The 26,354-nt window shown below is 46.5% G+C and overlaps 1 protein-coding gene across 1 annotated transcript in view; it reads left to right on the forward strand.

Moving 5' to 3' along the window:
- The window catches only part of ITPR1 (inositol 1,4,5-trisphosphate receptor, type 1), a 173,056-nt gene that overhangs the window by 128,489 nt on the left and 18,213 nt on the right, over positions 1–26,354 (forward strand). The window contains exons 53-60 of the mRNA XM_010003374.1: positions 2,606–2,781; positions 4,020–4,184; positions 5,323–5,500; positions 6,308–6,400; positions 8,034–8,173; positions 9,416–9,581; positions 10,284–10,444; positions 21,679–21,840. Of these exons, the coding sequence (XP_010001676.1) occupies positions 2,606–2,781; positions 4,020–4,184; positions 5,323–5,500; positions 6,308–6,400; positions 8,034–8,173; positions 9,416–9,581; positions 10,284–10,444; positions 21,679–21,840 (1,241 nt within the window). The remainder of the gene's footprint in view (positions 1–2,605; positions 2,782–4,019; positions 4,185–5,322; positions 5,501–6,307; positions 6,401–8,033; positions 8,174–9,415; positions 9,582–10,283; positions 10,445–21,678; positions 21,841–26,354) is intronic.

The following is a 26,354-nucleotide window of genomic DNA, read 5'->3' on the forward strand; positions in this document are numbered from 1 at the left end:
CAGGAATGTGCAAATCTAGAGAAATATTCTGTCAGTGCCTCTGTCCTGTCTATTGCTTGCAAGGCTGGTGTGGAGGCAACAGGGGGTTTTCCACATCAGTGTCAGCTGCAGTAAATAAGGAGCCCAGCAGTAAAACCTCCTCCTTGAAGAGGCTGATTCCTGTTCAAGCCTTCATTCCCCTTTCTTTGAGATTCATGATGCAACAGGGCCAGTGAGATGCTTATCTTTTCCTTTTAAACTTCCCTTTCTCAGCCCATTGCTACCTGCAGAACCCCAGGGCACAGCAGCAACCCACAGTCACCAGCTGAGCTCTGTGTGTGCAGCGCAAAAGCTGCTTCACCCTTTCTGCAGCTCACCAGTTGTTTTAGAGTGAGAACCATGGGTTTGTCCAAGTGGTAGGATGGCAGCTTGTGGTTACAGTGGGCATGGAAAGCTTGTGTTTAGGGCCTCATGAAGCCTGTGAGAAGGTACAGGATATTTTAAACCAAAATCCAGGGAAGAAAGGTTACCTTCAGGCTGCGGGTTTGGCTGCTGGACCCCTCTGCATGTGGCATCAGACCATGGGCCTACCTGGATCCTGTTCTGGCCAGTGGTTGGTTGAAAGGTTTTAACACCAAGAGCAACTTTGTCTCTAGTTTCAAAGACCACAAATTAAAATGTAGAAGTCTATTTATAGCTGCTAGGAAAGCTGGCAATTAAACGAGTTTGTTGAGATTGCAAGTTGCAAGACGGTGAAGGCGCGGGGGAATCGTTTGGCATTTTGAAGATGCCCTACCCTGCATATTTGAAATACTTTGTTTATCAGGTAACATTTTGATAAAATCTCTTCCATTGCTAGTTACAATCAAACAAGAAAAAATAAATAAATACATGTGTATGTTACATACAGTTTAAAAAAAAAAACACCTTTTCGAAACAGACCATTTGGGGGAAGTTGTCAGTGCCTTGAGTTGAACTGAGCAGCTGATGAGCATCTGACTGTAGCAGGAGCAGAAACAAAGCTGGATGTCTGGAATTTGATACAGGAATGCTGAGAATTCCAGAGACAGGAACCTTCTCCCAAGTCTACACTCCTCCTGCTAGCAGTCGTGGAATGGTCTCCATGTGCCCACAGCAAGCACCTTGTCATTAGGTTGGGTGCAGGCAGTTAACGTGCAGTGACTGCTGCCTTGGGGACCCTCATTTGCCAAGGGCAAGGACACTGCTGCCAGCCTCCCTCCATCCCTGGGAAGCAGCAAGGAGCTTGTGTCCTGAGCCCACTCCTCCTGTGTCCCAAGGAGGTCCTTGTCTGCCAGGGCATTGCGCTCCTCGTGCCGATGGCCACCTGTGCTGCTGGGCCTCTCCACAGTGGGTGTCACAGGGAGCAGTTGAGGACTCCATTAGCTCCAGGTATTGTTGCAGGCCTGCTGGGAACTGCTGAAACTTGTGAAAGCAAAGAGATTCACATATTATGGATGGCTTAGTAACAGCTGAGGTGTTCAGGTGCAGGCAGGATCCTGCGGGATCTGCCTCTCGTGGAATTCCCAAGTCATTCCTTGATGAGCTTCTGCAGATTTTGTTCTCCCTCCCTGCTCTGTGCTGTTTATCCATCCCACTTTGGCGACCCTGCTCAGAGCTCTGCACCTTTTTGCAGTCTGACAGCTCAAAGAGCAGTGGCTGTGTTGCTCTGGAATCCCAAATTCCCTTCAGACAGTGGAAACATCTGTTCAACTTTATGCTTATTAAGTTTTAATTTCCATCTATCCTCTGCTGTCTTTATTAATCTGCAGTGATTTGGAACAAAATTAAATGGCTTCTCATGGTAGTCAGATGAGAGTAATATTTCCTAAATCTTCTAAATTTGGGCAGGGGGAAGAAAAAGCTCTCAGTGAATATCTTGCCAATGAGTCCTCTGAGTATGTAATAGCAGAAGAGCTGCTGAGTGATATGAAGTCTGGGGGATCTTGCCTTTTTGTCTGTTGAGGAACCACTTGAAGAAAAACTTTTTTTTTAAAATGTCAATTTTAAGGAAGAGATGTTTTTTATATTCCACATAAACCCAGGGTAAATGGTATTTTTGGCTATTTTTTATGGCTCTTTCAGAGAAGTGTATTTTTAGCAACACAGGCTTGATGTTATGTAAGCAGACAGTCTCATGGGACAGCCTAAATAGAACCAGGAATAGCAAGAGATGACAAAAAGTGGTATGAGGCTTTTGACCAAAAGCATAATAGGAGAATCTGCTGTGAATCTGGACCTGGAGGAGTGTGTTGTCTGTCTTCACCTGCCCATTCAGTGCCGTGTTACTACAGACCCGCATTAGCAAAATGCCTCTCCTCAGTGTTCAAAGTGTAGAAGCAATGAACACCAAAATGAAGAATCCTGTAATACTGGCACTTATCATTTACACAATGCTTTAGTAACAAGTTGGTAATTAAAATCTGCTGAAGGCATCGAGCTCAGACATTCCTCTTTCTGCTTCGAAATGGTTTCAGAATGACGTGAGGCTTAACGATGCTCTACCGAAGATAAGATGAAATGGCATTTATTTGGTTATCTCGGTTGGTTTGGTTATACAAAGTAGTGAAATGGGGTTTGATTTTTTTTTTTTTCCTGTTCACCCCAGGAACCCTGGAGCCCCACTTGTCTGGCTTGCTGTGGACAGCTATGCTGATATCCCTGGCCATCGTTATCGCTCTGCCGAAGCCCCACGGCATCCGAGCCTTAATCGCCTCTACGATATTACGCCTCATATTTTCAGTTGGTTTGCAACCTACTTTATTTCTTCTGGGTGCATTCAATGTAAGTATCGAGTGGGCTTTTTTGAAGTTCTCTTGCATCTTATGTAAGGGTTTCTTACCTGCTTGTGAAGATGTTGGGGAAAAAATAGCTTGGGACATTGTGGTGGAACTGGTGGGAGGACTAATTCCCGCTTTGGACTGTTTCTGGCAGAACTGCTTTGCTGTTCATTTAGTCCTGGCTCCCCAGGCTGGAGATGTCTAAGGTTTCACTCAGTTTTGCCACAGTCTAGAAACAGCTCCCACCCTAGCCAGAAATGCAAAGAAGTCTCTGTGGCCCTCAAGTAGACAGTTATTTGCTCAAACCTGTCACCTCTTCAGTGACTAAGCTACGGGATTTGGGGGGTTGTGAAAGATTCACTAAACAATGCATTTCCCAAATGCCTGTCTGCAGTCTACCTGCCAGCCAAAAGCTGACACTAAGCAGTTTTGGTGCAGTAATGTGTGGCCTGAGCATGCAGGCTGAGCCACCAGAGAACTTCCTTAACACTCAAGCCCGGATACTTGTGGTCTCTTGTGGCAAGTAAGCCAGAGGGTTCTTCTGACTGAGTCAGCAGGAGCTCTGCAAAGATGTGGCTTCAGGTCTTTGCCTTTCTCACAAAGTGCCCAGCTTTCAAGTGCACCTGTTAACAGTACTCCTTGTCTTCCAAATCTGTAAGGGTGCCGTGTCCTGCAGAGTCAGATTTGCATGGGGAGGGTTTTGGGTTGTTAGAGGTAATGGCAGGGTTAAGCAGGTTCCAGGTAAGTTGAAGGCAGCTTCTCTCTGGTGCTGATGGCTGGTGCCACACAGGAGGATTATTGGGTGCATGACTGGAGAGGAGAGTGAATGGCTGAGGGATCTGGACCACTTGGTGATCAGCAAGCAGTAACGAGGTGTTTCAGAAACATACAGGTTGCTGTAGACTTGAGTTGCTGAAAGTGCCATCCTTAGACAGGGTCTTTCTAGGAAGGTTTACCACTCACATAAGGGAATGTTTTCACTTTCTTCTTGAAATCTTAGTCTTGCTGCCCTTTGACCACAAGCTGGAGTCAGTGCCCATGTTTCCTCAGAGACAGCAGTGTTTCTTGTGGCTCTCTGGGCAGAAAACAACAGAAGCAGGTTTTGACTGACATGTAAAATGAGGCAGTTCAGCATGGTTGTTGATACCATCGTGGAGACGAGTTATCTCCAGCTTTGAAAAGTTGCCTCTTTTTTCCTGAAAGCCACATGTTGTAACTAATTTATGGTTACTGTTTCCTTAGGTTTGTAATAAAATAATTTTCCTGATGAGTTTTGTGGGTAACTGTGGAACCTTCACAAGAGGATACAAGGCAATGATCATGGATGTAGAGTTTCTTTATCACCTGCTATACCTTCTGATTTGTGCTCTGGGGCTCTTTGTACATGAGTTCTTCTATAGTTTGTTGGTAGGTATTCACTTTGTCCTCAGAATGTTCTTCTGTCTATGTGCTTGCAAAGTCCCAGCTCAGGCATCTCCAGATGTCTCATTCACCACTTGCTTTCTGGTTTGCTACTAGGCAGCTGTTGCACAGGCACTCCTTTGAGATCTGCACGTGTTCAAAGTTAAATTTAGTTAAAATTGCTCATTACAGTAAATGTGAAGTTTTTTAGCACTGCTCCCTGTGTTGTTACTCTTCTCAACTTGTACAGAGCAGGTTTTCTAGGTATGTATTGACTGTGACTCTAACTTCCTAGATAATAAAACCATTTAGGCTGTTGTGAAACCAAGTAATATCAATACCTGGTGAAAGTTAAAGCCTTCTGAAAGTCGTGTAAGCTCTTACATGGGGGGGGGGAAAGAATTGAAAAATGTAGCCATAGAAGTGCTAGCTGAACAGTAGGCATTTTTCCTCACTTGTATGAGGAAGAGACACACATTCTTTCAGATGGTTTGCTCTGCCATTGTTGGTAGCTATAGCACAGTGTCCGTGATTTTGAACAGCTAGTTAACTTTGGAGTCACCTTAGCTGTAGCCAGACTCCAGGCCTCACATGACTGACACGGGTGCCTGGCATACGTATTTTTCCTGTTTGGGGTGCACAGCACAGAACTTAGAAGAGTAAGCACTGGAGATCTAGTGCTGGTGGAGAAAATGTGTCACTCCTAAAGCAAACCTTAAATCCCTCCCTCACCTCCTGCTGTGTTGGTCTTTGCTAATAAGTAAATTTCTGATAACTTCAAAAAGGAAGGGGAAAAAAAAACTGTTTTAAATGCTCTTTAAAACATCAGGTCGTTTTTGTTAATGTGCTGCCCCATGTTATCATAGGATCACCAACTGGTTTGGCCTCAAAGGGACTTTTAAAATCACTCAGTCCCAAACCCCTGCCATGGGCAGGGACACCTCCCACCAGCCCAGGTTGCTCCAAGCCCCATCCAACCTGCCCTTCAACATTGCCAGGGATGGGGCAGCCACAGCTTCTCTGGACAACCTGAGCCTCTCCACCATTTCTTCCTCATGTCTAAAATTTCTTCCTAATGATATGCCAGCAGTGATGTTGGTGGTACATGTGAGAAACAGCCTTTGCTTTTGTTTGTTGTCCCCAGCTCTTTGACTTGGTGTACCGAGAAGTCAAGAGCGTCACTCGCAACGGACGGTCCATCATCCTGACTGCTGTGCTTGCTCTCATCTTGGTCTACCTGTTCTCCATCGTGGGGTACCTCTTCTTCAAAGATGACTTCATCCTGGAAGTAGACAAGCTCCCTAATGAAACTTTACTGCCAGGTTGGTTCTGGTGACTTGTTTTGATGGTTTGTGTTGAAGAAAGTAATGGGCTTTTGTTCCCCAGGGTGTGCTGAGTGCCTTCCACCTTTTGCATGCCCTACCAATTAACTTGCCAGTCTGACAATTCCTTTCTTACAAAGGACACCATTTAAATAGAAAATAAAATCTACGAAACCCCAAATTGATTGGGACAAACAGATACCCCAGTATTTTTACAAAATGCTACAATCTGCTGCAGCATCAAGAGAGGTGGGAAGGAGGAACCCCTGGAGATAGCACCTGGGCTCTTCTGTGCATGGTTGAGACTTCTCTCAACCTTGCTGTTTGCTAAAACAGTTGAGATTATCTAATTCAGCTACACCTACTCCCTCCCCCAGTCTAATTTCAAGCAGACTTTAGGTAGGCCATAGTGGAGAAGCTCTGCACTGGGAGAATGCAGTTCTGCTTTGGTCTGCCAGATGCTGAAAGGCACCTTGAAAATTCACTGTGCACTATAACATGGTCTTTCTGGAATGTTTTCAATTACTCTCTCTAATTTGAGAGCTGATGCAAAATAAATGCACAACTTTGGTCTTTAATTCATAAAAATAAGAAGAGTTCTGTGTTTGAGTTTAAAATAATTGAATGTGTAAATCAGTAAGTACTGTGTCCTTCTAAACTCTTGGCTAATACACCATTCTAAATCCAGCTAGTAATTGCACACTGAATATGATGGGGTACCTTAATATCTGAGAAGTAATCTTGCAAAACATACAAAATGTTAAACTACCCATTTGATTCATCACCTTCTGTTTTTAGATCGCACAGAAGCAGGTGAAACCATGACTGGAGAGTTTCTCTATTCCGATGTATGCAAAGCAGGGAGCAGTGAAAACTGTTCTTCAATCATCCCTTCAGACCGTAAGTATCTGCAGCCCAACTGGTAACTCACCCTGAGTTCTCACACTTTTACTAGTTAAGCACCTTAAATTAAAAAAAAAAAATTCTTTCTTTTTAAATTCCATGTAATAGATTGAGGAACAAAGCTACTCTGAGTGTCTAACTTGAGAAGCATTAAGGCCAGAAGCATAAATTCCTCTTGTTACATGAAGTAACAATTAAACTAGAGAAGCTTAGGACTAGACCATACTTTGATTAAACACTGTCATGTTCTTTAATTTTCTAACTCACCAATTTGAGAAGGAAGTGATGTAGTTTACCTCTTTGCAAAGTTTATTATTTTAAAACATTAGACTATTAAATGTGATCTCAGAGGATAATACCCTGTGAAATATGGAGCAGAACATAATTTATTGTGAGCATTATTTTATCTAGCTAACTAAGGAAACTGTTTTTAATAACATGGCAGGAAGTATTCAATGGATTAAGTAGGCAGGGTAGGTTTGGGGGGTTTTGAGATCAAAAAAGGGTGTGCAAGTTACTACTTGTAGCATAATCACCAACCTCAGATTGAGTATTGAAATATTTCAGTTTTATTTTCTAATTTACTTCTTGGAGATTTATGATTCTGGCTGTGAGAGCCAGACAGAACTTCACTATTTTTCATCAAAGTGAAGCTCTTGCATGGTCAAATGTCTCAAAGGTCAATAATGGTCACAAGAGGAGGTGGCTCTGTTTTGCTCAAGTGTCCTCTTTGATAAACCAGGATTCAACACTGATACAAGAATAGCTGCTTTATTCAGCTCTAGGAGGGATGTGCTATCTTGTCTTCATGCACTCTGGCTGCATAAAGGAAAACTCCAGAGACGTTTTTATATCTTAAACAACCTGATATCAGGGTCCTGTGTGGTCAGGGATACTAATGACACCCAAATCTCTGGCCATTTCTCTGCCATCTTGGGTTCTGGCTGGTTCTGGATGGCACGGGGCCTTTCTAAGGTGTCTGTAGGAAGGCAGGGTCCACTCCTGAGCCTGTTTGTGATGAAATGAAAGTCATGAGGCTCCTAATGAGTACAGGGAGAGTATATGAGATTAGGTAATTAATTCTAGCAGTTCTGCAACTGAAACAGTGAAGTTGGAGGCTTCAGCCAAATGAAGAGAGGGTCAAAAAAAGCGTGTTGCGTTTTTAGCAAAATGCTGTTTCCACAAGCAGTGATATTTTAGCCATTTGAAAATACAAGTCGAAGTTGCCATTTTGAGTGCAGCCCAAAGGCTGTGCAATCTGTCAGGCACCAAGGGAGAGTGTACGAGGCAACACTTTGTCCTCTGAGCTGTCAAAAAGCTATGATTCTGTATAAACAGGCATCTGGTGATCTGAGCTGTGCATGCTGACAGAAATGGAAAGAGATATTTAACCAAGTCAAAGACAGCAGTCGGAGCACAAAAGAAAGCTCTGCTTGTGGGGAGAGGAAGGCAGGCTGGAGCCAGGACACAGCCCTGCTCCCATGGTCAGCTCCTTGCAAGAGCTAACAGGGGTTTGCACTGCTGGATGTGGAAACCTGGCAGGTTTTGCATAACCAGCAAAGGATGGAGAGAATTATTTTAAACTGGTCTTCTCGCCTTTGAAACGTGTCTTTGCTTGCTGTGTTCACAGAACTGATTGCTGAAGAAATGGAGGAAGAGAATAAAGAGCATACGTGTGAGACGTTACTGATGTGCATTGTTACTGTACTGAGTCACGGGCTCAGGAGTGGGGGTGGAGTAGGTGATGTGCTCAGGAAACCATCCAAAGAGGTAAATTATCACTGAATGGGGGTGGAAGGGTGATAACCATGTAGGGCTGGGGAGCTGGTTCTGCTGGGGAAGATGTGTATACACTCCCATTAAACAGATGTAGGATGCATCGCGACTAGAAGGGACCAGGCTTTCTCTCTGTCTAACACAGTTAAAGCTCTGTAGTATCAGATTCAACAGCAGATAGTTCAAACAAGCTGCTGCCCATCCTTTTTTTTTAGGGCTTTTTTAGCTTGAGGGCTGTCCAGAATGGAGCCTGCAGGAACAGAAATGGTGTAGCCAACAGTCTGGGCTTTAGGAGTTCAGAATCTGAAGAAATAAGTACAAGTGAGTGCAAGGTAACATGAGGTAGCACAATGCAAATGCTGTGGTAGCTGATATTGTGCTAGTGGCATGAGTTTCCATGGGCAGAATCCCTAGGAAAGGTAAGATGTGAAAAACTTACGGGAGTGTATGCCTGGCAATGTCTGAGAGGACAGGGACCAGGATGGGTTGGAGCTGGGGCTGTGGGAAGGAAGGATGTTGTTTGGAGCAGTTGTCAGAGAGCCTGCACCCCTCAAAGCAGCAGGAGTTGCTCATAATGCCTGAAGCTGCCCATACAGCTGCTTCCCTAGGTCCTTGTGCCCATTTGGGTATTTCAAGGGTGGACCAGTCTTGGTCACAGTGAATGCTCTTCTGTATTGCCTGCAATTCCAAAGCATTTTCAAATATTTAATCTTATTTTCAGTTTATAATGGCTTAAGTTACATAATTCTTAATAAAAGTTGGGCACCCAGCTGGCAGGTTGATTCTGAAAATGGGGGTTAGGTGTTTGGGTACTTGGGTATTCAGAAAATGAAATGGGTACTGAGAAGTCCAACTTAATGTCTCCATCCATGGTTGTTGGCATAAATGAAATTAATATTGTTAAATGCCAGTGAAAGACTTTATTGTCAACACTGATACTGTATTGATATATAAGCAGAACAAGTTTTAGTGTGTGAGAGAGGAGAGGACAGCAAGCAGAAAGAGCTACTCTAGAGATGGCATCCTGGTAGCTGATGTAATTGGGTTTTTCTTTCAGTCATCTTGCATTTTAGTTTCACGTGATGCTTTGATCTGTACGTTGTAATTGGAGAGCATCAGACATGGAGACTGTAAAGGGAGGGGGCTGTGGGGCAGCACACTCTGCTGAACTGGGAAAGGCATGGTAGGGGTAGCTATGTGTCTGTGTTGTTAATTATTCAAATATGTATCTTGCAGGAACCTCTCTTTGCTGCTCGAGTGATATACGATCTGTTGTTCTTCTTCATGGTCATCATTATTGTCCTTAACCTGATTTTTGGTGTGATCATTGACACTTTTGCTGACTTAAGGAGTGAAAAACAGAAGAAAGAAGAAATCTTAAAAACAACTTGCTTTATTTGTGGTAAGTGTAGAAACACACTTCAGAACAAGGGGTTGCTGTGTCAAAGTGAAGGTAGCTGCAAAGTAGCAGGAAACAGGAGTCTTGAATTACTGACTGTTCCTACCTCACATTCCTCAGCTGGCTGATGTTCCTGGGCACCACATGCAGAGGAGCTTGGCAGCAGGAGGACAGGGGGAATGTATGATCACTATTCCTTTTTTTCCTAAAATCTGAGTTTTTGTTGTTCCTCCTGTGCTTCAAAGAATAGTTCCTGTTGGAAAGGGAGAGATTTTATAAACAGTAATGTTGTGCAAGGGTGCAGGGTTCTGAGTAGCACCTGTGAAAGGAGATGGGGAATTAAGCAGTGGATGAGGCTCAGTGACATGGTTGTGCAGAAGCTGCATGACACAAGACATGCAGAAGTGACCTGTGTGTTTGCTGCAAAGCAGCTGTTCCTTTTGGGTACCATTTTGCCTGAAAGCAGGAGATGCATGATGACATGCAACACACTGCATGTGAGGCAGCTGCCTTTCCTAACCAAAGTTTTCTGCTGTGTGTGAGCAGAACTGGTCATGCCTGCCTTCCTCTTCTCACTGCTTTGTGGGCATTCAGTGCTCACTGAAGAATGATTGTGACTGTGAAGGAACGAGTTTTGTTATTGGAGCTCATTTTCTTAGTACCAGTTTGTAAACACTAAGGGTTGTGTGTGTGTCACTCTTGCAGGTTTGGAAAGAGATAAGTTTGATAACAAGACAGTCACCTTTGAAGAGCACATTAAAGAAGAGCACAATATGTGGCATTATTTGTGCTTCATTGTGTTAGTGAAAGTGAAAGATTCAACAGAATATACAGGACCAGAAAGTTATGTGGCAGAAATGATCAAGGTGAGTTTGGAGTTCTGCTTTTTTTTCTTTTTTTTTCTAGATTAGACCAATGCAGTGTTCTGTATTTTATTGATTTTGGAAGCAAAAACTTGGAGTAAGACTTTTTTTACACTAATAGGCTTAATCCAATGCCTTTCCTTTTAGAAGCATCTTCTAAATAATGCACTGAAGATGTACTTGGCAGGAGAACTGGATAAAAGATGAGTTGATGGCAGCACATAGCAGGGTGCTGCACGTGGCTGGTGCAGGCAGGGGCACCCGTGGGAGCTGCCGTGGGCTGCAGCTCTGAGGTCACCCCATGCTGTGTGACTGTCCCTGCAGCTTCCCAGCCCCTGACCCCCCCAAGGATGTGCCAAAGCAGGGGATGGGAAGCAGTGCCAGCAAGGGAGCCTCTGTGGTTTGAAGTCAGGTGAAAAGAAGCTATTGTGTTTTGAAAACAAACATTGAAGAGAGAATATTTTCAAGCTGGTGGAAGTGTCTGAAGGATAACAAACAAGTCACAACCTGTCCTGGTATAAATATCTTAAACTGACTTGTAGGATTTATTGTCATATGATTGTAGCTTATTATTACTGTAAAACACTAAAATTAATATCTACTCAATTGTAAGGCTTTTTAATGAGAGAATTAAAAGCCTCCTCTCTGCCAAACTGCCGGTTCAGTGCTCCTGGAATTAGATCCTAAACCCCCATTACTAATTTGTGTGTCTTCTGGCTGGTTAGCAAAAGCTATTTGATTTATAGCATTTCAATTAGTTATTTCTTGACTTGCCTGCAGACAAACAACTAGCAGAAAACTTTTCTTATTTTTCTGTAGCTTTTTCCTGCCGAGGTACAACCTACCTTTAAGAGGGCAATTTGTCATGGCCCAGCCAGCCTGCAAATCCCACCAAGGTCCCTTAGGGGTTAAACGTGTTACTTTGGGGTCACTAAAGTGTGTGTCCTAGTTCTGGATTTCTGGCTCTGTAATGAGGGCTTAAAGAAATCTTGTGAGCAGTCACCTGATAGAGGGATTAGCACAGTGAGATAACGAAGTACATCACTGCTGCTTTCTAGTCTGGCTGATTATATTGCTGCCTTTATTTATCCCACTGCAGCACGCATGGCTTCAGGGGGAAGCACTGTGCTCTGTAAAATGCTTCAGCTTGTAAAAGACAATTTTGTGTTCTGTTAAAACTAGGTGGTTTTTCTAAAAGTTCCAGTTAACGATTTATTTACAAATGTATTCTTTCAGATGAACAATTCAAATTGGGTAAGAACCAAAAACCAGTCACTGGAAGTTTGCAATAAAAGCAAAAACTGGAGAACTTCTATCAGAATTCCCATTCATAGAAGTGTCAACAAGGGCTAATTACTATGAATGAGAATATGCAGAAATTATGGATAGACCGAGATGTAATTGTATATAACTTTATGCTGTAGGTAGAGGTTTGGAGTATGTCTTGTAGCTGGTGGGGTTTTTTGCAGCTCATGAGCCAGTTTTAAATTGAGAACTAGCAGCAGGGTCCCAGTGTGATGCTGTGGGAAGCGTGGTGGAACCCTGGGAGTAGGAAGTCAATTTGCTTTGCACATCAGTGATCTGCCAGGACTGGAGCAGCTGGGGCTGCTGCTGCCCTGAGCCCGTAGCTCTTGGCAGCATTTTACAGCTGACATATTCCTTGGGACTGACCTGGCAAAGCTTCCTCTGAAACTCAGAAGTGGTTTCTTTCTGTTGTCCTTTAACATTAAAAGCATTCTTTTCTAGCCTAGAAAATGTGAGTGTAAGACATCATGCATATATCACTCTACCAGAGCTCTTGAAATACTTCTGAAAGAGTCAGAAATCCTTTTGTCTGCCTATCCAGGAGCAACTTGGGGCATGGTTCACCTCTCACTGAAGCCTTCTGTCTTCATCCCCTGAATCTAGAAGGCCAGGCAAAAGGAAAGCTTTAAATACATCAGTGGCTCCAAAGGCTGAGGTTCACCAGTTGGAGGGGATGGTTTATTTTGTATTTGTGCAGAGGGCAAATGGGAACCTGGGGGTTCCTTAACATCCACAGCCACCAGAGTCTCCTGGGAAGCCTTCTTATGGCATGGTGAGATTGCAAAGGGATTTTCTCCCCACGTTTCTAGACTGAAGGTGGCACTCTAACATCTTTGATAGTGGCACAGTTGGGGCATGTCTTTCCCATGGGCTGTTAGGCAGTGCCATCGGTGAAGTGCAATTTATACCCAGTTTTAGTAGGTGAGGGTAGGAAGCACAATGTGCTCCCAGTCACCCTGTGCTGACAGGAGACACCTCAACCACACTTCACCTTTGCTCTGACTCTCAACAGGATATATTTTTAAAACTCTTGCATTTCTGCTTTTTGGCAACAGTTTTTTTTAAAAAAATAAAATAAAAAGTCTCTGCCATTTAGTATTTGTGGGTTGTTCCAACACCACAGAACATAAAAAAACACCACCCTAAAAAAAAAAAACCTAAAACAAACCCAAAAAAAAATGAATTTAGGACACTAAAATTATATTCACCATCAGTTTGTGAGTTGCATCCAGTGCTGCTTGTACAGTGCTTTCAAGATATTTTAGGCACTGTGGTATCAAAAGAATCCTGGACAATTTCACTTACACCAGTTAGTGAATATTCAGAAGCTTTAAGAGTGATTTTGAATTTTGATGTTTTCTTGTCTAAAAATAATCTATGTTGTAGAAAGGCAATTTTGAGGCTATCCACTGCACTAGAGATGGCAGAGCTGAATATGAATTTAGGACACTAAAATTATATTCACCATCAGTTTGTGAGTTGCATCCAGTGCTGCTTGTACAGTGCTTTCAAGATATTTTAGGCACTGTGGTATCAAAAGAATCCTGGACAATTTCACTTACACCAGTTAGTGAATATTCAGAAGCTTTAAGAGTGATTTTGAATTTTGATGTTTTCTTGTCTAAAAATAATCTATGTTGTAGAAAGGCAATTTTGAGGCTATCCACTGCACTAGAGATGGCAGAGCTGAATCCTGCCCAAAGAACTCTTGTAGCCAGCATAAAAAAAAAAGACTGTAGCCTTGAAAAACAATTAACTACAATTCTTTAGTGAATTTTGTATTTCTTCAGGGATAGAAGCTCATTAATTAAAAGGCAATGTGCAGAAAGAAGTCAAAGGAGTTAAACTTGGAAACAGCTTAAGGTTTAGAGTATTTTGAACATAATAAGCCTGATCAAATTTAAAAAAAAAATAGTACTGATTTGTGCCTGTACCTTTCATAATGTTTTTTCTGATACAAATACGGGTCTTGTGGTGCTTGTGGCGTCTGATATTTTTTGTTGAAGTTCCCTGTGTTTGTGGAGCCCTGTGCTCCTCTTGAAGTCTGGACTTTAGGTAGGAGGCCTGAAATTCACTGCCAGCTTTTCCACCTGTAAACAGGGATAATATTCACTTTCATCAGTAAGGTGAGCCTGTGCCTGCTGTGATATACGATGGAAAACTTGGGATATCTTAAGAATCTTGGCTGGGAATTGCTAGAGCCATGCAATGGGGTAGATGCCTTGCTGGTTCTGTTTGATGTAGAGCTGAGCTTGGGTACACACCCGAGCTGTGGGGGTGAATCATCTCCTGTCCTGCAGTCCTTACCTGCACTGGGGAGGTTGATAACCTCATGGATTCCAGGAGCTGGCAAACAGAAGTTTGGCATGAAGCAGCTCACCTTTCAACATGCATTCTGGAGCCACCTCCTAAGATTTGTTTAATAGCACAGACAGTGCTGTGGGATGTGAGAAAACCTCGAGTGGTAATAGAGATGGGCTTTAATTCCTAGTGTTTATAAAGCCCTCCCAATGACCTGACTTCTGTTCATCTGGCTAAATCACTGCAGATGTGCACTTAAGAGAGCCAGGCTTCAGGATGGATCAATGCTTTTTTAAAAGTGATTATGTGGAAGGAATGCTAATGGTGTGGAGCTGGTAGCCTGGTGCCTCCTGCATTTCCCAGGAACAAAGGCACAAGACTCAGCTGCTGGGTGGCTTTGTAGTCACCACGGAAGATCAGGTGATGTCTGAATAATACCAAGTGTGTAGGAGGTGGGGGGATCCACTTATCGTGTTGGCCAGACATTGACATCCCCACCCAAATGACTAATGTGAACTCCGTGCAACTCCCTACAGATTAGTTCATTTAAATGTCTTATCTACCCATCCTGTCTTGAGAATGTCTTAAGTTTGCTGCATTTCCCTGCAGTTACTGTGGCAGCCTGGGCAGCAGCAGCCCCAGCAGTAACAGCTGTCACCAGAGTCTTGGCAAAGGCCTGCAACAAACAGCTGTTTGCAGGCATTTGTAATATGCAAAAAAATCTTACTCTGGAGCTTGATACAGAGAAAACCACAGATACACTCTGGTTTTCTGTGCAGTCACAAGGTGTTGTGCATGCAGCTGCAGTCTGCTGCCACTTGCATGGACAAATTTTTGCATACACAGCTCTTGCATACCATAACATGGGGGTTTGCAGACCCACCTTCACATCAACACTTGATCAGGGTGGGCAAGAGCCACAGGGCTGTGAGTGAATTTGTGCACAGGGATGTGCATGTTAAAGAGATGAAGGCTTTTTGGTAAACTTTTTAGCACAAAGCTTCCTAACTAGCTCTTGCTGTTTTTACAGGATTTTAATGAGGTCTTGCACCAAGCAGGATACATGTCATTAGGATTTATGACAAAAGTGAGGTAGAGGTGCAAGGGGTTGCCTGAGCTCACACGTCCAGATCAAGGGCACCGAGTCCTGAATCTGCAGCTGGATTGTATTGTCACTTGAAAATGAACCATTTATAAATAGGAGTGGTGGTGCAGATATCCTTAAAGGAATTTGGAGTGGAAGTGAAAGCTGAAGATTTCCTTTTGTGCCCTAACTAACCTCTTCCTGCAGAACTGGAGATTTAAATATACTGTTGGGCTTTTTTCCTTGAGCGATGTGCTCCAGCGTCACTGGGCAGTATTTGATGTGACTGTGCTGTGTCCAGTGCAGCCTGTCACTTCTGCCAAGACGTAGCTTTCTAGTAAGCAAAGGCCAGGAGCCTTCACCAGTGTCATCACATCCTCCCAGAAGTGCAAGTTTGACTTGAAACCTCTCTGAAGGCCTTGAACACGCAGCCACCACTGTCACTGCGCTCTGGGAGGGTGTGATTCACACCCCGTGTGAGGCTCACGTGGTGGTGGCTTCCAAGGGTTGCTGTGTCCCCAGGCACTCTGTCCAGTGACAGCAAATAGAAGTCAGTTGGAGGTGGCCAAAGATGGGCCTGAGCTGCAATAGGAATGCCAAGTGGCAGGCTATGGTGCTTCAGAGCGGAAGGATTGTGAGTGGTGAAAGGTGTGCATAGAGCTGAAATTAGTCTGAGAGAGTATTAGGAATTTACTTAACATTTGTCTGTAATTTGTACTTGGAAATCCTGTGCTCTGGGGTGAAACTGAACAGAAAAGACTTGTGTCACAAGCCGGTACTGGGGGGCTACTTGTCATGTCAAACCCTACCAACCCAACTGCAGAAGCAGAAGAGAGCAGCCTGTACAAATAACTTGTAGGCAGTTGCTCAGTTATAGATGAAGAAACTGGGATTTTGGGGCTCCCAGTCACAATGGCACTGGGTGCAGGCTGGGAGAGGAGGAGAGCTGGAGAGTTCAGCATGCAAACTGGAGCTGATAGTGCTTAATTTGGTGGTATCTTCCCAACATGCTGCATCTTGAGATACCTTACCAGAGTTAGCCAATATAATTACAGGATTAAATAATAAATAATAGCAGAGGTATAGAAGAGCCAAGAGGTGTGTTTGGCAGAAGGCCCTTGGCTTCTGGAAACACTGTGTCATAGGCACGGGCCTGAGCTTTGCATCTAGATAGTGGAGCACCTTGTTCCACCCTTGAAATCAGCGTTGAAGTGCAAACCAAAGCTGCGTGGGGAGGGGTGACTGGTCAGGCTCCTCTTCCCCACCCAGCCTTCCTGGGCTCTTGCCCCTGGAGGTGTGTGAGCTGGTTGACCCTGCACAAACAACCTCCTGTTCCTGGTCTTCTTGTTTTTCCCTGATAAACCACCTGGGCAGGTGTCCGTGCTGGGAACACCATGTTAGCATCTCGCTGACGAGTCAAGGGTTTCCCTTTGGCTGAGCATGGGGCAGAAAAAGTGCCTGGGCAGGGGAAACAGCAGCAAAGGCTTCGGGCCAATCCTGTGCGATGGTTTGTTTGGGTAACGTGTTGGGATGTGGGTGCATCCCAGAGCAGCTTGCAGGGTGGGCGCCATGTCCGTGCAGCCAGGGCTCTGCCAGCACGTGCCCAGGAGCCAGGGGGAAGGTTTCCAACTGGAAACCATCAAGGGTGACACACTGGGGAAGCCAACTGCTCAGTCTGCAAGGCTGGCTGGAACAGAAGGAGCCTGGTTGTGCTGCATGTGCCGAGGAGGTGGCCCAAGGCTGCGCTGTCCCTGAGTCATCGCTGCCGCTTCCCGAGGCTGGAGCCGTGACCTGGAGCTGCAGGGTCTTCCAGGGGCCACCCAGGCAGTGCCTGATGCATTGTGCAAGAGAAGGTGGGTGACTGCAGTCATGGCCACCAGCAGCTGTTTGTTCAGCCTTTGCATGCTTAATTGTTTTGTCCTGCCCATCTGATTGATGGTGGTGTAACATGTCCTACTTAAAATGTAGATCCCAGCAGCCAGAAGTAGGTTGCTGGGAGAGATGGCAACATCCTTCCTGCAAGAGTAAGGGAGGTGGCCTGGAGGGGTTCCCGCTGGGGCTGTCTGCCTTGGTGGCACCAAGCTGGGGGATACTTGTTGAGGGAACTTCATCTCTGGTGACCACAGGGCTTGGCACGAGTGAGTCACCCACATCAGAGCTGTCACAGGGATGTACGGTTTGGGGGGGTTGTCTCCTATGGGGACGTGTCTCTTCCACCTCTAGAAATGGTTTGTGTCTTCCAGGGTTACCTGCTCTGCACCAGTGCAAAAGCCACTGAGGTATTCATGGCAAAAGTGAAAAAGGAAATACATAAAAAAAATCATTAGCCTTATATCATCAGCATCCTGTTCAAAGACATGGTGGACGGGAGGATTTAATGTTGCTCTCAGCATAGAGGGGCCTACCACTGAGGGTCATTTTGAATGGAACAGGGAGAAGTGCAGCTTGGTGTGGGAGAAGTGATGGTGAGTCTTGTGCAGAGCAGAGAGAGAACCTGATGTGGGTTTTTTTCCAGGAAGCAAAAGAGAGAACCAAAAGGAGTTTCATCATGCCACAAACAAACAAAACAATTGATTTTCACAGATCTCCACAAAGCTCCTTATTAGCTGTACGGGTATGATTTTTAGGGACACATGACAAACAGGTGCTGCTGCCACCTTCCCCTACTAAATGCCAGCAGCTGGGCAGCCTTCCCGGGGTAGGTATAGGGATTTATTGTAACGAGCACTGGAATATTAGCCCTTCAGCACCCCATAAGAGCCAGGCTCAGCAGTAGCTGAATCAATGCAGACCCAGAGGAGGAGCAGTGACTTCCTCGGGGCAGCCAGCGGTGCTGGAGGCGAGGACCAGCCCCGGCCCTGCCGTTAGGAGGAGCAGAGCTAATGCATCTCTTGGCACAGCAGCCTGGAGCTTGCCTCAGAAACCCTTCTTAGAATAAGCTCTCTGGCAGAAGCAGGGAGGAGCAGGCGCTTCTCAGAATGAATTGCATCTGCATCATGCAGCGCCGCTTCCTCTTTTTCAAATTTCCAATCGTGGACGGTCGGCATCGCCCCCATGTCTGAGATTTAATGATATTTGCTTTACAAGAGGGACTTTTCCAACTTTACCTAGAAAAGAGCTAACCCGAAACCCAGCCCCTGTGGTTACCCAGCTTCCGCCAGTGGCTTCAGTCAGTTCGTCTGTTGCAGCAGAGGAAGCTGCTGCTGATGGGAAGAGGGAGCTGCCTGCGCACCAGGATCGCGGCACCACGGCCGGGGGCACGAGGGCATCGGTGTGTGAGGGGCCAGCAGGGACAGGGCTCATGGGGGAGCCTTTCCCTTTCTGCCTCCTGCCAAACTACTGAGTGAAAAAGGTGTAGGGCTGCATCTTTAAAGATGCTCCGTTCAAGTTCAGCAGAAAGGAGGCCATCAAGGTGTAAATCTTTAATCCAGGCTGGAAGGAACGCGCGGGGCAGAGGGAAGGCTGCTGGCAGGCACGGGGCTGCTGGCCAGGCTTGTCATCCAGGGGCTTTGCTGTGATCCTGCTGAGTTCCCTTTTCACCATCTCTGCCTGAGGCATCATTATTTCTATATTTCAAACACCCCCAGCACGGCCAGGGACAGGTGTTGGGGCAGAAGTCTGCACTTCAGCAGGCTGGGCACATCCAGCTCTCAGCCTCTTTTTGCTGGTGGAGGTTGTAGGCACAGGCTGAAGTTCTCCAGGCCAAGGCAGAGTGAATGGGTGTGGGATGGTGTGTGCACAGAGAAGGAGGAGGAAGAGCTGTGCCTCTGGAGAGGTCTCAGCAGCCACCATGGCTCAGCAAGCTCATGGCTGCCCATGTTGCCATCTCTGCAGTTTTACCTGTATGTGACCCCACGGCTCCTCACCGCAGGGTGTTTGCCCAGACTGTTGGTGGACATCCCCTTATTTCTTGGTGGGTGGAAGCTGGACACTTCCAGGTGAATTTTGGGCTTGAGTCATGCCAACAAGCTACATGAAACCTGCCGGGGTGTGCAGGTTCAGCCCAGCCCCATGGCAGGGCAGTGGGATGGATAACTCCTTCCCTAAGTCTGACTCTTGCCTCTGTTAACTCTCCCATGGATGGATCAAGACATAGCAGGGGTACTTCCAGTTCCATGCTCCAAAGGGAGCCCTGTCCTCCCTGCTCAGAGACCACTGGGGAGCTGGGAGTCTCGTCTCCCTCCATTAGCCTTTTCCTGTCTCAGTTTGTAGAGCTCACATGGACCACTGTTGTTTTTAATCTTTCACCATTGCCCTCAGAACTGAGAGCACTTTGTTGTTTTTTCAAGTGAAAGCCAAGTTTTCCCATACTTGAGTGGTTTCAAGAGCTGAGGCTTTCAGAAAACCAACGAGTATGAAACTTGTGCCGAGCCTGCAGAAGCTGGCAGTGCTGGAGCACTGGTTGATTTGATTTCACCATCTGAGACTGCCCATCATCTTTCCTGTCTGGAATGATCAAGATGCAACCTCTGCAGCAGCTCCAGCATTTCCTTATATTGCAAAGAAACATTGGAAAAGGTTTGGGGTATTTGTTAATAAAATGTTGCAGGTGAGGAAAGGTTGGTGTTTCCAGGTCCTGCTCCCCTCATCCCTTTCATCCTTCACCAGAATGGGGCCTGGGAATGCCCTGGGGATGGATTTGGAGAGCTCACCTCTTTGGGAGCAAGTAAAATAATATTTCTACAGCAAGTAAAGAGTGGGCTGGAGCTTCAGATGCTCTTGCATCTGCCTAGAAACTTCAGGATGTGGACCTGAGGGTCCAGGCAAACCTGCAAATGTAAATTGCATTTTAGTCTAATTTGCTTTGTCCTTGGAAACCTCTCGCCTGGAGGAGAGCAGGGAGGGGAACAGCAGTTGTTTTCATTTGTTTTTCCTGGATGGGGAAGGGAAATACTTTTGGGAGGAGGTGCTGGACCCAAGCACGGGTGAGGAGCCTGTCCTCTCTTCCCTAACAAGGATTTTACTACAGCTGGAAGAACGCATGGAAACGTTGCCTGTTACTACTATTAAATATTAATTGCGGGACTGTTCGTTTCCTAAAGTCAAAAATATTTTGGCACTTGTCTTGGTTAAGGCATCTTTTTTTTGTACACCTATTTTTTATTTTATTAGCACAAACCATCTGCCCTGTAAACAGAGATCAGGAGAAAAAAAAAAACCTTCCTGGCAGTTTTGCATCATGTGGGAATCCTGTGGTGCGCTGCATGGAAGGGGTCTGCCTTCTGCCTTGTCATCTCAGCAGCAGGAAACTCGAAGCAGATCAGAAGCAACTAATTTAAGATGATGAATCTTGGCATCGCATCTGAATTGCAGAAAGGACATGACTGTAAATCTCTGTAGAGGTGCACAACCCTGATCTGAGCAGGGTGGATGCTCCTGGGAATGCGTGAGCCCGGAGGGGGAGCGGAGAGATGGGGAGGAGAGAGTTTGAGTTAGAGATTTAGGCAGAGAGTGGGAAAAAGCTAAAGAGAGTTTTGCAGTTCCGTAGAATTAAGCCATAGGTTTGAGAGAACACCCAGCAGAGAACCTGTGAAGTGGGGCCAAGTTGGTCACCATTAATTGGCAGTGTTAATCAAGCTTTGGTTTGGAATACTGTTAATCCAGTAGGTTATGATGGTGTCATGGGTTTTGTTTAAAACATTACCAGTTGTTCCAGGGTCACCTACACATGCATCCTCACCCAGTATTAGTTTAACTTCCATTTTAGAGAGTATCTCCACCGTGGGAGGAGAACCAGACTAGATAGGAAACTAGTTTGGTGTTGAAATTTAAGGTGTAAAGATGTGGTGTGCACCCCTCCTCCTCTTTTGTGGCTTTCTATTCCGTTCCTGCTTTTATTTTTAACGTCACTGGCCTGTACATGGGTGTATGTCTGAGCCTCTGCGTACGTATTAATAACACCAAGCACCTGTCCACTGAAGTGCCTGACATTAACTTAAACATGGAATATTAGAGAGTTTGTGTACCTGAACAAAAACTTTATTATAAGCAATTCCTTGTAACTTAAATCTGTCTCACATTTTAGCCTGAACCTGTCAGTCAGTACAGGAATTATTTTTTTTTCTTTTCCATCAAAGAGGAAGTATTTCAACTGTGAAAGTATTTCCAGGTAGAATATGGTTTCTTTCATTAGAAAGGTCAGGCAAACATTGCTTGACCACAAAAGTGAACCAGTTTATCAGCTAAAAATCTCCAGTAAACACAAATGAAAAGACTGCAAGATGGGAGCGGATTTATAGCACTGGGATATGCTTGTCCAGACGTGAAATTGGGGCTGGGTTAATGTCCAGTGTTCATGTGTCACCCTCAAGTGTGTCTGGGCAGAGTGACTTGCTGGAAAGGAAAAGCCACCAACAGCCAGCCTTAACTTTCAGCAGCTATGTCTACGTTGCCCCTAGTGGGCAATTTTGCAAACTTTCCAGTAACATGCAAATGAAAATACCTACAGAGCTTGTGTGTCTGAGGAACGTCCCTGCCTGGCGTTGAAGGTCTGTCTGCAGGTTTTCCTTTGGCAAACACTAATTGTGAACTCGTGTGTGATTCTCAGGAGAGAAACCTGGACTGGTTCCCCCGGATGCGGGCCATGTCGCTTGTGAGCAGTGACGCGGAAGGAGAGCAAAATGAGCTGAGGAACCTGCAGGAGAAGTTGGAGTCCACCATGAAGCTTGTGACCAACCTCTCTGGCCAGCTGTCAGAGCTTAAAGATCAGGTAAGGGAGAGCTGGCTGCAAATGTATGGCCATGCACTGGTATGGGCAGCACAAAGGTCCTGCAAGCTGGCTCTGCCAAGTGGTGTTTTACAGCTCTGTGGCTTCTGCAAACTCCAGGAAGAACTTTTCTAAAGTAGCTCTTGTTCAGGAAAGAACTGAACAGACAAAATGTCCTTTCAAAGCCTCGTGCTCAGCTGACCTGCCTGGCAGTGCCAACCAAACCAGCATCGTCCAAAGTGCCTCCCCCCACATCCCCAAGAACAGGAAAACTTGTATTGAAAAAATCAAAGCCCAGGTTAACTTAAATCAGTCATGGCTGGTGCAGGGAGCCTGTATGTTTGTGGTGGTGTTGTTGTTATGGGGTTTAGCCCTCAGACCTTAGCACGATCCTGTAAGTCAGAGGGTGTGATGTTGACACAAGTGCCGTGTTGCTGCACAGACCTCAAAACCCACCGAGAGCCTGGGGAGGTGCTGGGGTGGTTAAGGCTGCAGCTCCCCCCGTGCTGCGCTGCTGTCACCCCTTGGGCTGCAGCACAGACATACCCACAGAATCGTTTTCTTCTGTGGTACCTAGAGCTGCTGTTTAACATGAGAACCCAGCACAGAGTATTTTTTCTGGTGCAGCCAGGGCTTGAGGACTTGTGTTAACTTTTGGCTTAACTGGGGCTAGAGGTGGGGGCTGTTCCCTGCCCAGACCCAGCGATGGCTTTGTGAAAGCTGCCAAGGCAGCAGGGCTTTGTTCTGTGTTGTCTGTATGGATTACAGCTGGAAATCAAAGGGAAAATGCTGTTGCCTGCCCTGGTGGGAGCTGTTTGCGGTGGCTAAGTGACTAACTGCTTATCTTTATGGATTAATAACTAATAACCTGAGCCAGATGGTTCAATTAGTTAAGTTTATTTAGATATCGGCACTGGATGGAATGAATTGCTGACTCGCAGGGGATGGTGTCCCCGGGCAGTCGATGGCACTGCCCGGGGCAGAAGCAGCCAGCAGCTTTGGTTCATTATCTTTCCAGACGTGATTTACCTCCTGTCACGCAGTTGGCACGACTCTCTCCAATACTAATCGGATTCCTGCTCCCCATCCCTGCCCTGGCCTGCCCTGCTTTCTCTGCAAGCCAGTTATCTTCCTGGAGACGTGAGTCTCTGGAAGCCAGTGTTGACTGAGGTCCCGTCTCCCGGCCTTCCGATCACGCTCCGTGTTACTGACGGAGCTGGGCCCTTTTACCCGACACCCCATGGAGCACGAGGAAGGGATTAATGTAGGATTGGGAGCAGAAAACCTTGCTGCTCTTGGCTGTAATTAGTTTTCAGACACTTTGCCATGGACCCCCTTGCTCTAGTTGGTTTTGAGGATGGAGGATCGAGGCAGTTGCTCTTTTGTCTGTGCTTTAATACTTGCCGGGCACTGGTTTTGGTATTTTGCCTGGAAACAATTATCTTGAAACATGTGTCTTGTGTTGTCTTGTTGAAGGGTCTGACTCAAAGTGGTCTGCAGTCACCAGGAGTCTTTCCATTGGCCACAGCCAGCCCTGGAGCAGAATGCTTTTATTTCTGAAGCTCGCAGCTCTTGGCTGACCAAGCACTAAAACCCCTTCTTGCTCTTTGTGAATACAAGAAGGAAGGATTTAGCTTTTAGAGAGCTATTTGACTGTAAAAGCAAAAGAGGAAACCAGCTTCGTTAATGTTGTGATAGCTTTTAGGAATTCCCCTAAGTACCGTTATTGAGAGCCCTGCTTAAGTTGCAGGATGCTCCAATTATGTGACAAAACCAGCATATCCCTCCTCCTGCTCAGGAGCTGTCTCCAGGAAAAGGAACTAACTCAGGGAACTTTTATTTGTATTTATTTTCTTGTAATTAAATAAAGGGAAAACCTCTCATTCATTTGCTTTTCAAGCTCATTAGGTTTCTGGAGACTGTAATTGTTAGAACCTGAAATCCAGCATGACACTTTCCCAAAGTAGTGCACCAAGAGCCATTAAAATCTTGATCACTTTAATTCTGTGCAAAAAGATTACAACATAATTGTCTGCAACAGCAGGGGATTAGATGTAATCACCCAGAAGCCCTTTCCAGTGCTCTCTCCCATGTCAGGGACTGTGAGGTCTGTCTGATAGGCACTGGCTTCTCCCTCTGGATGGTCCCCTCGGGCCAGGTGGGACCCTTGACCTTGGTCACTGGAAACGTGGCTCATTGCTGGAGCTGCTGCCCCGGGTGGCTCCCTGGGAGCAGGCTGGCACCCAGCACCCCAGGCAGGCACAGCGTGTCCCTGTGTGCTGGCGTGTCCCCGTGTGCGTGCGTGGCCAGTGTCCTGCTCGTGCCCCAGGCACATGCCCTGCTCCTGCTCCTGGGATTAACTCCAGCTCACCCGTAACCTTTGGAACGAGGCAGCGGGCGTCTGTGCGGTTATATACGATTATCAGGGAGTCCAGCTTGACTCAGATGAACCTCAGGCCCCTTGGGTTTGTTTTGCAATCCTGTCAGCACGACTCCAGCTGCTGACGGCTCCCCTGCAAACCTTGTGTGTAGCTTTTATTGCCTCCCTGGGCCGGGCGTGCGGCCGCTGCAGCTGTGAGGCTTTAGCAGGAGGTTCATTCTCCAGGTGAATGTGACAGGGATTAAAGCTGCTCCATCTCACAGCCCCGTGCCCTCTACACAAGCATTGTGCATCTTGCAGGATTAGTGATGCTCTGCATCGACATTGCAACTGCCTTTCTCTCTGCTTTGTGCTCAGGTGGTTTATTCTTTCCCTTTTTTTAAGAGGCATGTGTTTTACTTACACCTGCATCAGGCTGCACCATCCCTTTTTCTACACAGCATGAAAAATATCTTGCAGTCTCTCTCTGTTCTTTTTTCTTTCTGTTTTTATCTCATGCATCCTCCACTTTATGGGCTGTGTGCAGTCATGGTACTTCATTTGCTCAGCAAAGCTAATTAGTGTAAATGGGTGCTCCCCTCATTGCCTTTCTGCATATCCAACTTGTGGGATATCTTACAAATAGTAAAAAAAAAAGTCCTAGCTGCTTCAGCAAGGAAGTAGCTGGTGTGTGTGTCTGAGGCTGAAGAGTGAAGGGCAGACCCCTTGTTACAAGCCTGTCATGGAAACAGACCTCTAGAAGTGTGGTGCAGAGGACTGGGAGGTGTGACCATCCTCAGGAGGCCCTGGTCATCTGCCTGGAAAGGTGCAGTAATATCTGCCTCCCTGGGGCCAGGTGGTGAGCAAGGCACTGGGCTGCAGTTGAGTTTAATTATGGCTTCAAGAGGAGTTTACTGTATTTCAGTCCTTTCCTGAGTGGTTAAATGAGTGTAATTACACCCAGCTAGGCAGAGTGAAAGCAGTGGTGTGGCCTGTGGGACATGGAGGAGCCTTTTGAAGGTGCCGTCTGTTGGGACCAGTTCCTTTCCCCACAGTGAACTCCAGACCTGAGGTTGGCCCCCGTGGGCCGGGTGCCCCGTGCCAGAGATGGGAAGGCTGTTCACCATCCCTGGGGGTTTTGGGCAGGACATTCAAGTGCACGTTACAACTGAACGAAGTGTGCGACTCACCATCTCCCTTCTCCTGGAGTTCCTCCCACCGTCAATTATATTGGCTGATATTTGTGATTAAGTATCTGCAAACTGCAAGCATTGAATGGTTGTGGACAGAGGTGTCACAGGGGTGCTCAGCCCCAGGGCAGGAGCAACAGAAGCGATACCATGGCCTGGCTGTGTGTGCTCACATTGCTTTGAGGGCGTGAGGGCTCACACTGGAGCCTGAGGAGCAGTGCTCGGCTCCCCTCACCTCAGTGGCCCAGGGGCAAGATGATGTCCTGGCCTCCTCCTTAGCAGGGCTGCTGCAAGCCCTGGCTGCTGCAAGCCATCCCTCCCTCCCACGTGTTGGCTCCTCCGACGCCGAGGTGCGGTGGCAGCGGGAGCGGTGAGGAGCGCCTGCAGCAATCCAGCTGCTCTGCTCGCTGCTGGAGCGCCTGCCCACGCCAGAGCTGATCCCTACGTGGCGTGTTGGCCTGTGCAAGCTGTCAGAAACTTCCCAAGGTTTGGAAAAAGAGAGCAGAGATTTGGATTGTGGCCTCTGTTTCAGCATCAGTAATAAAAAGCGACGATCCGTTTTCAGGTCACGATGGCACTGACCAGGAGGAATGTTGTTTCACCCGATGGGAAGGTCCTGCCCAAGATCTGGCTGTCTGGCAGTGAGGTGGTTAACCTCCCGTCCCTGCCTTGCGTCTTGGCTTCTGGCAGATGGGGAGGGATGTTGGCTCGCTGCTGATGGGAGCGGGAGTGCTCAGTCTCTCCAGCAAAGACAGGGGTATTCCCAGCCTGACTCAAGGGCTCGCCCCTTTTTTCCGGCCTCTGCGTCTCGTCTGCCTCGCACCTTGGACTGGTGACAAAGAATGTCTCACAGGGAGGTTCTGTGAGCTGCTCTGGGCACTAACTCACGCTGGCCACCCTGCTCCCCGAGCCCTGCCCGTGCAGAGCAGCAGCAGCTGCAGCAGGAGGCTGACGGGCGTCCCGAGGAG

Source organism: Chaetura pelagica, unplaced genomic scaffold, assembly GCF_000747805.2.
Source record: "Chaetura pelagica isolate M959 unplaced genomic scaffold, ChaPel_1.0 scaffold328, whole genome shotgun sequence".
In the NCBI taxonomy this organism is placed as follows: Eukaryota; Metazoa; Chordata; class Aves; order Apodiformes; family Apodidae; genus Chaetura; species Chaetura pelagica.